A 16,924-nucleotide genomic window follows, 5' to 3' on the forward strand; every position below is an offset into this window, starting at 1 on the left:
CTTGCTTCTGTGGGAAAAGGCGGATTTGTCCACTGTGTAGAGACGAGGACGTCAGAGCCCGGCCTCCAGGCCTGGGCCCTGAAACCCCTGCGCGGGGCGCTCCCGCGAGCACGTGGGCTGCTCCGGCGCGGCGAGCGCTCGGGTCTTCACGGCCCCGTGCCTCCCCTCGGCCGCGCGCTCACTGAACGGCCCTTCTCTCGGGCGGCGAGCCTGCGGACGCGAGGAGAAGCCCTGCTAAAGCGGAGCGGTGTTAAAGGGGACGCGGTGGAGGCTTTGGCAGGTGGGCGACGGTGCCGTCCATTACGGCTGCTTTTACCTGAGAGTCAGACTGGCGTGGTTTACGGCGAGAGTTACGACTGTGGACCGAGAGGCCTGACGCTTGATCTCTGCGCAGAGCTGCCGACGGGAGGGCGGGCGGTGGCTTGTCTCTGACCTCAGCGGCCGTTCAGGGCGGCCGGGCTGGAAGCCAGCGTCAGCCCTCGGGCAGGGACCGAGGGCGGAGGCGGACCACGTGTCCAGCCTTCTGCAGGGTGTGCTGTCGGGACTCGACGCCTGGCGCCGCCAAGAGCTTGGGCCCCAGCGACCCCGGACACGGCCGGGAGGAGTGACGAGGCCCCGGCGGGCTGGGGCACTGGGAGGCCCGCGCCGGGCGAGGCCCCTCAGCCTCCCGGAGCGGCCCTGACGGCCAGCGCGCCGCGCCGCACGGAGCAGCCCTAGGTGTTCCCGCCCGGGGGGCGGGGCCTCAGAAACCAGCGCTTACACCTTGCCTGTTTCCTTACTTACCGCCAAAAAACACATTTCCTTGAAGTGCAGAGGAAACACTTGGGCAGAACCCTTGCAGCTTGGGTGTGAAGTTCCCCCTCCTCTGCGCGGCCTGGTCCCACTTTGTACACCGCAGGCTGAGTTGGTTCTTCCCCTGATATTGGGGGGGGGCTCATGAGGAAGGGGCGCTTGACGGAGCTGTTTGCAGGAGTGACGCCGCTCTTCTCTTCTTTCTAGGATAAGAAACTGGATAAGCAGTTTGAATCTCTGTCTCTGTTCCACCCCAGTGTAAGTATCTCTCACGAGTCGTTCTCGGTTGTATTTTGAGGCCTGCTAAGCAGAGACCTTCACTGGCCTCCGCGGCAAGAGCCACCGGCCCTTCCAGCTGCGCCTTCTCTGGCTGGAAGGGCCTGTTGCAGCAGGAGGGATCTAGGCTGGATGCTCAGGTCAGTCTCGTGACAGTGACAGTGAGCGTCTGCTAGTCGCTTGGATGGAGAGTGAAAGGAGCACCGCCGCCCTCCCCGCAGCCGAGTGGCTAGCCGTTCAGCCCGGGCCTAGTGTGACAGTGAGAGAACGCTTCCCGTCCTGGGATCCTGACGGGGCTGCTTCTCATGGGTCTCCTTTGGGCCTCCAAACGGCGGCGGGTCAGGACCTGAACGCTAACCGCTCGAGTCGCTCCTTGGGGCGCCTTCCCCAGCGTGGGGGTCAGGGCGCCGATGGGCGCGGCCGTCTGCCGGTTGAGGCCGGGACTGTGGGACCTGGGGTGCCTCTATCTACTCCGTGTCTTTGCAGAACGTCGAGATGCTGAGCAGCATGGATTCCGCGTCGGTCCGCGTCATCAAGCCCTTTCCCGCGCCCCTGACCCCGGGCCGCCTGCAGCCCCTGCAGCCCGCGCCTGCGGTGCCCCCCGCGCCCTCGGTGCCCGTGGCGCCAAAGCTGGACCACCAGCGGATGGACACCATCCAGGAGGACCCCAGCACGGACTCGCACGCCGACGAGGACGGCTTCGAGAAGGACCCCTTCCCGAGTAGCAGCACGGCCGCCAAGTCGTTTGAGGATCTCACAGACCGTCCGGCCGCCAGAAGCGAAAAGGCCTCGTCCTTTAAGCTGCAGCGTCAGAACCGCATTGACAGCAAGGAAACCGAGTGCTAGTTCAGGACCGCGTCCCGAGCTCTCTGACTTCCGTGTGCAGAATGTTTTCGTAGATTTGACCTCAAATCACTGCATATTTTTTGTGAAGATTTGGGAGAAAAAAGGAAGTGACTTCACAGCAGATGCCGGTCATGTGTTTGGACTTCCTTTGCATACGTAATACTTGTGTGGTCAGGCCCTTTTCCTTCTGAAGAGGTAAGGTGAATCTAGCTTATTTTGAGGCTTTCAGGTTTTAGTTTTTTTGATCTTTCAGATATCCTTCAACCTCTGACGCAAAAGCAGAAACTACAGCTGGATTAGGTTATGAGTATTTACATTTTTGTAAATTAACTTTTTATGTTGAGAACGGCACTGATTAGGGAGATGATCAGTTCTTTTTAAACACTGTAATGATCCAGCGAACATAATGAGGCATTTAGCAGTTTCTTGTGAGGGTAACTGGAACACAGAATAGATTGATTTATTCTTTTGCCTTCAACACAAAGGGAGATAAAACCCATGTATACATTGTCTCCAAAATGTGGGTTCTGTTTCTAGGTATTATGTAGAACTTGTAGCAGAAGAAGGGAATTACACTGCTAAATTTAGGGATAAGTTGGGTTAATGTTTCTTAATTCTAAATTGTTAAGAATTTCTAATTTCTAGAACTAAAACAATCTAGCTTATAGTGAGGGTTACAAATTGTAGCCCAGTGAATCTACAGAATTCTGCCAACTGTTTTAGGACCCTAGATAGCTGGGCAGTTTTTGTGTGTTTTTGAAGTATCTTCATGTATCAATAAATACTGTCACCATCCTCTTAAAACATTCGCCATTCAGAAAGCCTGAACTACTTCACAATGAGGGAGTTATGGTCGCCTCTTCTCAAACACTAGTGGCCAAGAGGGTACATGAGATGGTTTCTGCCAGAAGAACAGGGTGTGATGTGCTGGCCTGGGGCTTTCTCCCCACACAACCGATCCCTAAAAACCCTGGGTACCGACCCACGTTCCTTCTTGATCTAGTGCTTCAGTATGGTCTGCATCTACTGTGTGAAGGATAAAAACCATCAGCTTGAATTCTGATTGATTTCCTTTTACAAGCTTCTTTCCCCTGCTAAGTACTGAAATGTGCTCACCAGCGAACCCATTTTAACTGAGATAACTTGTAAGCTTTGAGAGCAATCAACCAAACCTGTGACAAATCGTATCTTTTTTTCTAAGGATGTTTGTTAGGCAGATACCTGTTACACTAATACTTGAACTTGTACCTTGTGGTATTTGCTGTCTTTTAACTAGTCATAATATTCTTATATTGTAGTTAACACTTTTGCAATCTGTTATGTGAGTGGGGTGTGTGGGTGTATGTATGAGAGTGAAATGGTTCCCAGCTGAATGTAAGAAACCATTTTTTATAAAATTGTGACTTTTTAAAAAAACAACACTGTCTTTACCTTTTTTCCATTTATAAAATTAACAGGCTGCTCAGGGTATATTCTGTAGCTGTGGCACTGATGACACCTGCATCAATCAATAAATATTTATTATCAAACCACGATGTACCTAGGTACAAAGCTGTCCTGAAAAATTCCAATGCTTTTATTAATCTTGGTGGCAGATGTTTGTTTGTTAGTGATTTTTATTGCAGGGTCATGAGCAAAGGTTTAAACCTGAGAAAAGAATCTTCTGGGACCACTTATCTTGGGGTCTTTGTGTAGATTAACAGCTGGACTTGGTTTTCTGTGACTAGTGGTCCCCATCTCCCAGAAGACTTAGTTCTGCTTTTGCTTCTGCTATGTCTCGCCAGTAAGGGAGCAGCAAAGGCAGGGAAGAGACTTTCTTCTCTATCAGAGGCCGAAGTTGGGAGAACAAAAACTCATTTCCTTTTGGTGATAAATGTAGTCCATCTGACAAATAGGAAGAAGAGTCCTGTAAGGGGAAGAGAACGCAGTTAAAGGGGTGGCTGGTCTCCCAGCTGTGGCCCCAGGCGGCGAGTCCCTGGCCTGAACAGTTAGCTCATCAAGTGCTCCCACGCCCTTTGTGGAGGGACAGTGTCTACATATGACACACGGAGCGTCACAGAACCTCACACCATTAATGAGCGCCTGAGCCGAAGTGTCCTTCCAGGCCAGCAGATGGAAGAAGAGGAGCAATGAGTGAATACAGCACATTAATGTAGTCAACAAAAGGAAAAATTTGTTACAAGAGCTCAGGGCCCAGCGTGTCAAATTGTTTTTGACTCTTCTCAGTCTAGGAATTAAATTGACAGGCACAGTATCAGACAAAAAGACTTTGTACCGCCCAGAGTCCAGACGCCCCACCCCTGGAGCCCTTTCTCCTTTGGGGAAGAATCTTTTCCCTAAGCTAGAGCTCCGCCCATCCCCATTAGAACCTGGAGCTGCTTCATGACTTGCAGACCAGCCATTCCGATTCTAGCCGTACTCCTCCCGGGCCTTAGTTTTCTCATCTCTGCTGTGTCAGGTCAGATGATCGCTGAGGAAGACCTTCCCAGCTCGGGACTCTTAATATATTAAGTCTAACAGGACTTTCAAAGAGCCACTAGCCCAGCAGTCTGCAATTTCCTATTCTCTAGCAGCATTACTTTTCCAAACCATCTCAGGTGGAAGCGTAACCCAGACCAAACCACAGCTCTGGGTGGTGTCTCAGCGGTCACGTGGCCAAGCCTGCTTCCCGACCTGGGAACGCACGAGGTGGGTCCAGTCCAGTCAGGGTGCAGAGGAACACAGACACGGCCTTCTCGTCTGCGGTGGGATTGCTGGGTCCCACATAAGCGCACGTTTATTTAACTGTACGGGAAGCTGTCATGCTGTCTTCCGGGGCGGCTGTGTCATTCTGCACGGGGACTGGCTCTTTACCTTTTATATTTGTAAGTGGGCTTTCTGGCTTTAAACCAATTAGAACTCCGTACCTCAAAATATGAATTTTAGTTAATACCATATTCTACTTAAATTCATTGTTTTGCCTCTTTTAACTTTCCCCCTCTCCATATTATAAAACTTGGCCTGGATGTTCTTAAATATGAACCAGTTATTGCTCATTCATTTCCCTATATGCCAGCTCCTATTAAAGGGGTTCCCAGAGCACGGTGCCCACTGCTGGATGCCGGTAAAGAACCAGGCCAAGCAAGGTGCGGGGTCTGCAGGCCGTCTGGGAGCCTCTCCAGCTCCTCCACTCCATCCACCTGTTTCATTCCAGTTGGTGAAAAGGACAACTGTCTCACCCACTCAGAGCTGCACCAGGCAGACGGCGCACAGCGTGGTCACTGCTGTGTGATCCTACTCACCCGACAGGACCGAGCAGGCCACTATACCTGACTGTCCTTCTGCATCAGGGTCCACAGGTCAAGTGCATCAATCCCACAGTCTTGGGCTGCTTGTAAACAGGCCCTGGCATATTCACCAACGACCGAGTTGAGGCGATTTAATTTGCACCCTATTGAGAAGAGAAAATCCACTGTGCAACTGATAAACCCAAGTGCTGGTCTTTGTGTAAGTTCTACTACCTGGAGGGTTTCTCAGTTAAAGTGAACGGGCGTGTGCTTACAGACCCGAAGTGGGCCAGCCATGGGGCTTGGGGGACACAAGGACGGGCCTCACAGGTCACTAGTGTGCTGCCCTCCCCAGCACAGGACCAAGGACGATGGGGATGAGGGGCCATGGAGGGCATTCAGAGGACACCGAATAGACACAGAGGCAGAACAGGCCAGGAGAGCTGAGCGGCTTGGCTAGAGCGCAGGCCAGAGGCGAACGGAGTGGGGCAGGTGACCACTATGGGGTACGGGGGGCAGGACCGCTGCTGGGCTCAGGCCCCTGAATCGTTATGTGTAATGAGAAGCCACAGCCACGTAGTGGAAAAGTCACTTGTAGACTTTGGACCAGAGAAGGCGAGAGCTGGAAGGGAGCACAGAGGTCACTCAGGCCAGCCTGGGGCTCAGCAACCTTCCTCTGCCACGGGCTGGACAGGAGACAGGCTTCACGGGCAACTATTCAGCCCTGCCCTCACAGCTCCAAAGTAGCCGCAGACAACATGTAAACCATGGGCCTGGCTGTCGTCCAGTGAAACTGTATTTGTTGTAGGCGACGGGGCGTGGTTTACCCAGCGCCAGGCACTGCAGTGCGGGGATTCTCAAACCCAGGCACAGCAGGCTCACCGGGAGCATGCCCTGGGCTGCTCCCCTGGACTTCTGCTTCCACAGGTCTGGGATGAGTCCAAGCATCTGCACTTCTACCAAGTTCCCAGATGACGCTGACCTGCTAATCTGGGACCACGGGAGAACCGCGCGTGGTCCAAAGTCATGAACCTGGCTGAAACTAGAGTGATGCAGCAGGACTCATTACACGCACGCCTGCAAGAGTGCAACAGTCTCATGAGACGTGCCCACCGCATTCTAGATACGGATTTTTCTATTATAGTCCATTAAAAAAAGTCACAACTCACTTGGTTTCACGATCCACACATGGGTCGTGACCTGCAACGTGAGCAGCACTGAGCACTGGCTGCACTCCTCTGCCCGTCCAGGCTCAGCGTGCACGTTTCCTGTAGTGACTTTCTACCTCCCAAGCGATCATTATGACCTAAAATCGCCCTTGATGACGCCCACGGGGGTCTTCCCTTTGCCCTCTGGAGCTAACAGCAGGGCGTTGTCCTCTTTACGTGACGGCGCCCTTCAAATATCTGACGACAGCTGGCCTAGCTCCCCTGCTAGCCCAACAGCAGGAACCGGGTTCTAGTCATCTCTGTATCCTGCGCACCTGGCCAGGTCCTGGTATAGCACATACAGGTGCCAACATGCATAGTTGGTGGGGACAGAACGGGAGCCAGAACCCTGGCGCTGGCGAGCCCCGGAGCAGCCTCCGATCACTCCACCACCAGTGACGCTGGCAGCGCCCTTGCGCTTGAGCGCGTCCGTGCTGGTGACCTGCAGAGGAGCCTTGGATCTGGGTGAAAGGTCCCACTGCCAAGGCAGGCTCCCAGGTGAGGCGAGGCAGCGGAGAAAGGGCCACGTGCAGGCGGAAATGGGCAAAGCGACCTCCGCCTGCCGTTCAGAAGTCAGGAAAACACCCCGAGCGCGGACCTGTGTCAGAGCGCGCACAGCCCGAGCCTCTGCACCACGCGGCAGCCGCAGCCCCTGGCCGCACAGAACGCTCCTCGGCGGCCTCCTGTGCCCCCGGAGTCGGGCAAGTGCCAGGCCCGGGGCCCGACTCACGCGCGGCCAGGACCCTTTTCTGCATCACGCTACGACAGGCTGGGAGCTCTGCTTCAACTTCTGTCGACTAGAGCAGACAGACGGGAACTCACAGGCCCCCAAGAAGCCGAGGCCCCCGGCTGGAGACAGGTCCCACCTGCCCCTCCCTGGGCCCCGCGTCCGGGCCGCGCTCACCTGCTCACCTTGCCGGAGGCACTGCGGTCCCCACGCGGCCTCACAGAGCGGCGCGGCGCGATGAGGATAAGCCTGCCCTCGGGCACGCCCATGGAGTGCAGGTGCCACGCCGTGCACGTCAGGTTCGCGGCGTGCTCCCCCAGGGCGTGTGCTGCTTGGGGCTCTCATCTGTTTGGGAGGAACGCGGACACTTCAGCCCAAATGCAGACTCGTAAGTGATGACAGTTAAGGTTGATGCACATTCACAAATGGGCACAACTCGTGACGTCGCTGGGGGACCGTTTAGCGCCAAGCGCAGAAGGAGAAGGGGGAAGAGTTCAAGTACAGAGTCCTATGTAAAACAGACCCCAAAGGCTCTGGCTCGGGGCCCTGTAAGCACTCGCGTCTTTCCTCCTTTACTGGTCATGTGGTTATTAGTCGATTAGGCTGAATCTGTAAAGAAGTAAGACCTGCGCTGGGCAGTGAGCCTGCCCAGGTTCTAGCCCGGCTTTGTCACTGGCTAGCCACGTGCCCTTGGACAAATGATCAGCCTTTCTGTACCTCTGTTTCCTCGCTGGTAAAATGAGGATGACAATAGGGTCTACCTCATAGGGTAGCTGTGAAAATTACATCAGCAAAGCGTGTAAGGCACTTAGAGCAAGGCGCCTGCGGGAAGGAAGCCCTCAATAAATAAACTAAGCAACGGCTAACGTCACTGCAAAGGATTCCTTCTAGACAGGCTCACACAAGGCTCACCGCAGGCCAGGTGCAAACCACACGTAAGTGTGATCTAGGAGAAAAGTAACAGCACTCACGACCCTACACCCAGAAGACCACTGTTGGCACTTGGTCGCGCTTCTTTCCAGTCTTTTCCATGCAGGTATGTAGACTTAAAAAAAAAAAAAAGAGGGATCACACTGAAGATAAACGACCATATTGTGCTTTTTTCACATAACATTATGAGCATTTCTGTGCCTACAAACAGTCCTCAAAAACATGGTGTTTAGTTGTCGGGTGACCACAAGGGATGCTTCTATTTCCTTACTGTGCAGCATTCTGATTTTTTGCTATTATACATAACAGTGCATAGAAATCTTTACACATATACCTGGCTGCATTACATACTAGGTGTTTCCTTAGGCTGGGTTTCTAGATGAGGGAAGTGTCTAGGGAAGCTTTCCGGAAAGGTTTCAAGTTTTCCCACCAGTACTGTAAGAGTGCCTGTTTTCCACACTTGTCAGCTGTAAGTATTACTGCTTAAAACCATGGATTTGAGAGTCAAAAAACCAAAACTCCTTGTTTCAATTTTCATTTTGTGGATAACAGAAGTTTTTACACATTTTCAAACATGTACTGGCTACTAAATTTCTCCTGTTGCGATTACCTGTTCCTGCCTTTGCCTATTTTTTAAACTGGAGTTAATATTTTTCTTAATTGATTTTTACATTAAAGACATTAACCTTTCGTCTCTCATGCTTTTGCCAACATTTTCCTTAATGTGTCATTTTCTTTGTTTAATAGTTTTTTTGACATAGCTAATTTATTTCACAAATCTGTTTTTCCCTTTGCAGTTTCCTCCATTGCAATTTCCTCTAAGTTTTTATACTCAGAAAGTATTTCTCCTTGTCCTAAATTTGATAGAAATTCACCTGTTTGAAAACTTCTGGGTTTTTCTGGAGAGAGCTTAGTCTCCACCAACACCTGTAGTCTATGGTCTCACAGGCGGCAAGACTTCCTTGCATCACAGTCGGCAGCTGTCCCTTCCCTTCTCTCCAGCCTCACCTGAGAGGCCCGACCGTGTGCCTGTTAATAGCAGACCTTCGCTGCCGGGGGTGGGGCATGGGAGAAGCCTCTGGAAGCTGCCTACTCTTCTCCTTTATGCCGAGCAGAGGGCTCTCCTTTCATGAGCAGCAAAGGAAGAGAGGCCTGTGCCTCTAGTCACAGCAGCAGTTCTTCCAAAAATACGGAGACACGTCTCCTGTTCACACCTGCTTCCCGTCGCCCAGGAGTCAAGCCTGTGCAGGGTCAGGGCGCTGCTGCCCTGAGCTACCCTTTCTCCATCAGTGTGAGTCACACTGCAAGGTGTCCAGTTTGACCTCTCTGCTGCCAACTACATCAACTAAAGAGAAAGAAACATTAGAAATTGGGCACAGCACTACTGGACTCTAAAAAACATTCAAGTGCTTGAAATTTTAGGTCTGCCAACGACCCAGGCATGTAGAAAATAAGTCGGGAATAAAATTCACTGACATTAAAGAAAGCCAGAAGAAATACACGGAAGTAAACTCAGGGAACTCATTATAAATTTGGCAAAACTTTACCTACCGGGAGATAGGTAAACAGATGAAGAAAGTATATAATTTTAAGTTTGCTGTAACGAAAAAAACAATTAAAAATGAACTAGGAAAACAAGAATGCCTTTACCTTTTAGCGCACTGTCATTGGCACCAAAGAAAATTGTAACTGCTACTGGGCTGTCCAAACTGTTCCCCTTCCTGATTAGCCTCGGGAGGATAATTTTCGCCCATCTGGTATTGTAACCCGAAAATCCACGATTCAGAACATCGCATTTTCTGAAATGAAAAATTTTTTAAGATGAATTGTAGGGACTTCCCTGGTGGTGCAGTGGTTAAGAATCCGCCTGCCAATGCAGGGGACACGGGTTCGAGCCCTGGCCTGGGAAGATCCCACATGCCGCGGAGCAACTAAGCCCGTGTGCCACAACTACTAAGCCTGTGCCCTAGGGCCCGAGAGCCACAACTACTGAGCCCACGTGCCACAACTACTGAAGCCCGTGCGCCTAGAGCTCGTGCTCCACAAGAGAAGCCACCGCAATGAGAAGCCCACGCACCACAATGAAGAGCAGCCCCCGCTCGCCGCAACTAGAGAAAGCCTGTGCGCAGCAATGAAGACCCAACGCAGCCAAAAAAAATAAATTAAAAAATAAACTTTAAAAAAGTTAAAAAAAATAAAAAAAGATGAATTGTGAGCAAAGAACTATTTCTGGTCGCCTGTAGCCAACCTTCCGTGTGGGAGGGTGTGCTTGGGCTCACAATGCCTGCTCTGTGCCATGGCCCTGCCGCTGCCCAGGTGTCACTTTGGTAAGATCAGAGCAGCAGCCGAGTTGAGGCATGTTCGTCTCCTTCATGGTTCCAAGATACAGCAAATCCATCCCATTCCTCGATGAGAGAGGTTATGAATAATAATGAACAAAGGGGCTATGCAGACTAGCTGATTTCATGCATGGTCAGTGGGGTACTTTTAAAATGGAGTTTACAGCAGGCAGGTATTAAAGGTAGAAAGGCACTAATAAGCTGGAACTCTAATGGGATAAGCGTACACGGAATTCCTGAGACTTTTTTTACACACTGTTTTGAAGGGGAGATTTAGGTTTACGGAAAAGCCGAGCAGAAGGTACAGACTTCCCCTAACCCCCAGCCCCACCCCCAGCCCCGCTCCCCGACGACCTACACCGCCCACCCGCGGGTGCATTTGTTACAGTGGCAAACTACACTGACACACGCTTCTCATTATTAGCCGGTGGTTTTGATTCAGTAGTTTCAGTAAATATGTGTTAGTTGTGTTTCAGTTTAAACCAGTTTGTTAACAGGCATTTTATTCCTTCTTAAAAATATATGATTTGGTTCACAGTACTGTATGGTATACTGAAAACAACCAACCACGGAAATTGAGCTGGCTGCCTGCGTTAGAATCCCAGCTCCAGCACTGAGTAGCTGTGACTTTGGGTAGGTCTGTAGATGTTTCAAGTTGTCCACTAAAAAAAATTTTTTTCCCAATGAATCTCAAACTTCAATTGATGGTTAGCAAATTGATGTGGTTAATTTTGGTGTATGGTTCAAATTCCTACATATAAGCAACTAAGCAGAGAAGCTAGGGCACCAATGAATAACCGCAGGCCAAAGGCCAAGCACCAGATGCCAAAGGGCAGCAGGAGCGGGCTCTGGTTTGACGCGACTCTGCAAGCGCTCAGCATCGATCAGCCTTGGGAGCAACAAAAAAATTCAGCCACGTTTATTTCTAAGTGTGGTTCTTGTGTTTTTAGTATGTAATGATTACAAATTGCTGGCTAGCCATTTTAAAGCCTCCGCTTAGAATACTTTAAAATGGAACACTCTAGAACTTTGACAAGTCTGTCTTACATCCATCCGGTGGTGCGAGGCCGAACAGCTCCCTCCCTGAGGCCTGTACGCTGTGGCCGGGACGCAGAGCAGCCAGTGCCCGGATCTCACTGCCCTCCACTGGCAACGAGGCCTTGACAACTTACTTAATTTCTCCGTGCCTCAGTCTTCCCAGCTGTGAGAGATGAACACTAATACCCAATCCGCTAGGATATGTGAAGATTAAAAGTAATGTAGTGGCTAGATACGTACAAGGAGCTCAATAAAGCCCTGCCATTACAGATTTTAAAATATATATATTTATCATTATTATAAGGCTGTGAACCAAAAAAACTGCAGGTGAGGCCCATGGTTGAAACTGTTAAAGTTCCCTTCTGAAAGGGGAAGAATATCTGAATTTCTCTGGATTGAGTAACATAATCAATAGTGCCCAAGTTATTCAAAAGGCTGGAAGAAACTGGAAAATTAAGAAAGGTTTTTACATGAATTCTTGGCTAATAACAGGTATTTAAGTTCAGATGAAGTTGGGAAAAGGATAGGAATTAACTAAAAGATTCCTTCCAAAACAGCCAGGCTCTGTAAGATTGACTGCCTTCCAGAAAAAATGTAAATTAGGTTTTTATAAATGACAACAGGCAAGAGCATATCTTTAAAAGCGAACAGCAGAAGCTTTTAAAAACTGAAGAAGATGAGTTTTTTCTAACCTTTCAAACCAAGTATTTTTGGTTAAAGAAATACTTGGATAAGGCTAAAAAAAGATTGATGAAAATAATCAGTAAATTAAAAAGCATTTAAGTGGATTTAAGAATGCTTAAAATGCTTTTTGTACTGAGTATACAAAGATCTTATTTAAAGCTAAAACTTAAGGACGTCACTATGGGACACAATTACATGTTTCAAATTTATTGCTATCCACATAGGCAGTACAGAAGGACAGTCACAGTAAGGTGACTCTTAATAACCTTCAAACTTGGAGGTTAGGTGAAATGAAAACACTGAATCAAGTCAATTCTGGGCCTTGCACGTGGCTAAAGCAGACAGTCGGGGCCTGGGTCTGCAAAAGATTCACCCCAAGCGTCAACGTGGCTAAAGACCGCGTTCCTCCGAAGGGCAGCCGTCGGTGTGGGACACAAAGGGGCGGCGTTGCCGGCACAGAAAGGGAGGCTGGGCTGGAGCTGCGGTGCCTCTGCCGCGCGCCCCTCCCGACACAGCCTCCTGCTTTCTCCCGTGGGCCTGCCCGGTGGAAGGTGGGCTCAGCGCGCCCGCCCACGGGAAGATCCCGCTCTGCCTGGGTTCTAGCTCCCGGGCCGCGGTGCCACTCTGGTTCTCAACGGGCTCTCGCGGGCTTGGCCGAGGGCGGTGAGCCCAGGAGAGGGGAGGCGGGACTCACCCAGCTGAGGCCTCCCGGTGGCCGCTCGGCTTTGTGCCTGCTGTCACAAGTTGCTTTTAAGAGTGACATAGATAAAGCCTACCAGACCACACACTGTCTACAACTTCATCTTATAATTACTCTCAATTCTGAAAAATAACTACTTGCTAATTAAATGGTCTTCCAGCAATCACACCTGTAAACAATCAATTCTGACAAGATTTTAGTACTAAAATTATTATGTACTGGAGAAACATCTGCAATGCCTGCAGTTTTTCAGGCTATTTGAATAATTATTTAGCTTTTCCATATCTTCTATTTGATCAGAAAAGGTTAATGGACTAATTAAACAGGTACTGAATTATTAAAAAAAAAAGAGCCAGTACTTATGGAGCACTTCTCACGGGCCAGGCGCTTGACTAAGCAGCGCACAGCAGCTGACTCGCCCTCCGACAGGAGAGCGGGGCCCTTGTCATCCCCGGAGCCGGAGGATCTGGGGCTCCGGGGCCAGGCCACCTGACACTTCTTAGTTGTGTGACTTTGTTATCTACCTCTCTCCACCTTATTTTTCTCAGCTAGAAGATGGATAGGAGGATGATAAATCACTGTGTTACTGGGCAGCTGTAGAGATTAAATGAGACAACAAACATGAAGTATTTTAAAGTCTCTGGCACCTGAACTGGAACATTGTTTCCCTTTTAATGATTTCCGTTTGGCAAATGGAATACCAAAATCATCACTATTTTTATTAATGATATATTTTAAAATATTTTTTATATATCTGATATATTTTATTTTTTATATATCTGATATCTTTTATAAAGAGAATCTGGGGGGAAAAATCTCTATCCAAAAATGAATCCAACTTTGGTTTTAGAATATATTTTGTATTCTTTCAATTGAACTCCTTGCTCATTATTTAAATCGTACCCACCATAACTGAAAAAGAACTTGTCTTGTTTAGATAGTGAATAGCTGTATTTTTGGATCCAAGCCCCTAATATATTTTACAACTTTTAGGGTTTGGTTTCATGAGGTGGCAAAGTTTTAACTGAACCTGAGTGCTGCCCTTCTCTCCCCCAACCCCTTATATACACTAACTAGGAACGGCCTGCAAAGACACAAGAAGGAGGAACTTACTGTTTCAAACTGCATCATTCACTCTCTTCTCCATCAGTAAACACTCAAGTAGGAATCTAGAAACTGTTCTCACCCGGCCAGCCTGTCAGCCAGCGATACTCCCCACCCACCCACCCTGCAAAGAAAACTGAAGACAGGAAAGCCCGTTACTATTTATCAGTGTAATTAGGACACACTGCTCAGCAACTCCCCTCTTGTTTTCTCTTTGTACTCCCTCACTTCTTGGCCTTCACCATTTGCTTTGCTCCGATGTCGTCTTAGGGATTACTATAGCTACACCTCAGCAGCACTCTGGAAGCAAGAGGTAGTTTTCTTCCCTGTCAATTGGACTTGAGCCAATCACCTGCATTTTATTGAGACCTATATTAGACTCACTGTTATCTAGAAAAGCTACTTAAATCTAGGTACAAGAGATGAAATCAACTGTATGTTCAGTTAGGAAGTGAAATCCACACTACACTACCTCTTCATAGTTGAAAAAATTAATAAAGAAATTAATTACAGAACTCAGGGTGAATATTTTTTGATATATATTCCCATGGAACTTGGAGAGTCCTTACTGCCCTAGATGCCTAAAAACAATGTTACCAATTATTGGCATACACACAGAAAACTGGTTTAGGAAGTCATGTCTGAATGTGAGAAGAATAAGATAAAACAAAACAAAATGAAAAACACCATGGGAAGGTAATTTTTAAAATGTACTCCCTCCCTGAAGTAAGAACACCTATTTTTCCTTGAATGAGAGTTGAAATAATCTTGGGTGAAAAGGTGATCTGGAACCTGGGGCCCTCGGCTGCAGAGCTTGCCCCTGGACCTACGTCTCCTCCTTCAGCAACAGAATACAAAGAAACGCTAAGGAACTAAAAATAACTGCGTCCCTGCGCAGCTGGGGCAAATTATGGGCAAGACACAAAAAAGGTCAAAAACCCAACTGCCACTTCTGAAGAGCAGAGAGCAAAAGCAGGGTCCTGCGCGTGCCCCCTGCGCTCAACACCGCCAAGGGGTGGGCGAACCACCTCAGCCGCCCCTCCGCCCGACCCCTGGACACACCCCTACCCTCACCCCGTGTAAGGGACGAGCTTGCCCCCCTGGGGTGGGGGGAGCGAGCAAGGGAACCTGTTACTTGTTTTCGCTCCCCTCCTGCAGCTGCAGGAGCCCCAGTCAAGCCCTGCCTGAATTTCTGGACTGGCCTCTTACCCATTTCTACTGATTGGGAAGGCCAAGAACCCTGGTCGGTATCACTTGGCGGCATCTCATTCAAGAGAGCGGCGAGATGTTCCATCAGAGGAAGCACGGGGGTTGAGAGTGTTTCCCGCATGGAATGGGAGGTACGGAACTGAAGGAAGTGCTTCAGCGCCGCCGTGATCTGTGCAAGGTGACGCCCCAGGAAGCTCCGCGTGGGACACAAAGCACTGTTCCCGCTGTGAGCACATTCAAAGTACCTTTCAGGGAAAAGGACAACAGCCACTGACCAGGAAGACACTACGATGAAAACAACGTGCCAGGTCTTCCCAAAATCCCTATGAAAAATGACACAGAAAGGAAAGAGCGGCCAGCCCAGGCCCTGTCACTTCCAGCGCGTGGCGTGGACAAGTCCCTAAACTTCCCTGCACTTCGTCTCATCCGTCAAACAAGCCCCCTAAGACTAAACGGAACGTGTGTCCAGTACCGCGAAGCCGCGCTGCCCTCCTGAAGATGTCACCCTCCTGGAAGCTACCAACACCGAGAAATGAACCACTGCCAGGTGTCACGAAGGGGCTCTGGAGGCGGCGGGGACACGACGCTCTGTGAGCGTCCAGGCCTTGGGGCAGCATCTGCTGGGGGAAGCGGGGTGCAGGGAGGCGGCCCCGACAACCTCGTAACAGTCGGGAGGAATGGGCCCCTCCCGCGCGGAGAGGAGAGCCAGGAATCACCGAAGAAGCCTGGCCCGCGGCGAGGGCGACGCCCCCCCGAGGGCGCGGCGAGGACGCCCAAGAGACCGGGCCACGTGGTGGCCGAGCCGGGTTCCGCGGAATGGACGGCGCCGAGCGGCGGTACCTGGGTGATGGAGTCGCCGAAGAGCAACACCCGAGGCCAGAGCAGAGAGCTTCCGCACACCACCGCCTCGCACAGCGCCATCGTCCCGGCAGCCGGGAGGCGGGGCCAGGCCGGATATCCGGGCGGGGCGAGCGGCCGGGAGGCGGGGCTCCCCGGGGGCGGGGAGGTGGAGGCGCCTGCGCAGTCCGACGCCTTCGCTCGTAGCCTGTCTTCGCCCGCTGGCTCTCCTTCCTGGGTCGCCCCGTAGGGGCTCCACTAGCAGGGCTCCTTCGGCGACCAACCGGTCACTTTTAAGACGTGCGATAGCTGTTGCTTCTTGGAAAGCTCATTTTTGTCCGTTTACAGAAGCTTGGCCTCCTGCATGCATTCGCTTTTTGTTCATTTATCCGAGTCGTTAGATGCGGGGCGCGCGTGGCTACCCTGCCCTTGGGGAGCCCACCCGCCCTCTGGCCATTGTCGCCTGTCAGTTCCCCAGGCGGAAACCAACCCCGAAAGGAGAGAGATTTGGCGCTGCCACCAGATCCAGCATCACCCACCCCGCGAAGGTGGGTTCAGTTGTTTGAGCGAGTCGCAAGCACTTCCAAGGGGCTCGTTCATCACGCAGCCCTCTCTTGTTAAGTAAAATTAGGCAAGCATTTGTCCAGCGTTTTGACCTCAGTGAAAGAGAAGTTGAAGACACTTGCTAAAGACAGTAAGGCCGACTATCCAGCAAGGACAACGACGGTGGGCTTTCGCAGTAGGGGAGAGAGATTAGGCTAAACCCTAGATACAAGAAAGAGAAGGGATTTATAGCCAAGAAGCAGGGTGAGGGGGTCAGGTGAACGTAAAACTACTAAGAGGCAGGGTAAATCTTTTCTAAACTGCCTTGACAGGGTTCTTGCTGAAGGCAGGGCAGGGTGACATGAGGATGAAGAATTTGAGCAGCTCCCCAGGGGGATCAGACCAAGAGGGAGGGATTTTTGCTA

At 50.5% G+C, this 16,924-nt stretch overlaps 2 protein-coding genes across 8 annotated transcripts in view; one reads left to right on the forward strand and one right to left on the reverse strand.

The window, feature by feature from the left end:
- The window catches only part of ADAM17 (ADAM metallopeptidase domain 17), a 61,291-nt gene extending 57,903 nt beyond the window's left edge, over positions 1-3,388 (forward strand). For 6 of the 7 annotated variants that reach the window (XM_036872453.1, XM_036872454.1, XM_036872455.1 and 3 more), the window contains 2 exons: positions 1,000-1,050; positions 1,555-3,388. In XM_036872453.1, the coding sequence (XP_036728348.1) occupies positions 1,000-1,050; positions 1,555-1,914 (411 nt within the window). In that variant the 3' untranslated portion in view covers positions 1,915-3,388. The remainder of the gene's footprint in view (positions 1-999; positions 1,051-1,554) is intronic. The other variant, XM_036872456.1, reaches the window with a different exon arrangement.
- A 167-nt stretch (positions 3,389-3,555) lies between these two features.
- On the reverse strand, positions 3,556-16,040 carry IAH1 (isoamyl acetate hydrolyzing esterase 1 (putative)). The gene is given in 8 exon segments (XM_036872461.1): positions 3,556-3,820; positions 5,223-5,344; positions 7,301-7,345; positions 7,348-7,434; positions 7,437-7,460; positions 9,696-9,844; positions 13,993-14,046; positions 15,955-16,040. Coding segments are annotated over 8 exon segments (750 nt in total). The 3' UTR covers positions 3,556-3,637.
- Positions 16,041-16,924: the final 884 nt, after the last annotated feature.

Source organism: Balaenoptera musculus, chromosome 13 (assembly GCF_009873245.2).
Source record: "Balaenoptera musculus isolate JJ_BM4_2016_0621 chromosome 13, mBalMus1.pri.v3, whole genome shotgun sequence".
NCBI lineage: Eukaryota > Metazoa > Chordata > Mammalia > Artiodactyla > Balaenopteridae > Balaenoptera > Balaenoptera musculus.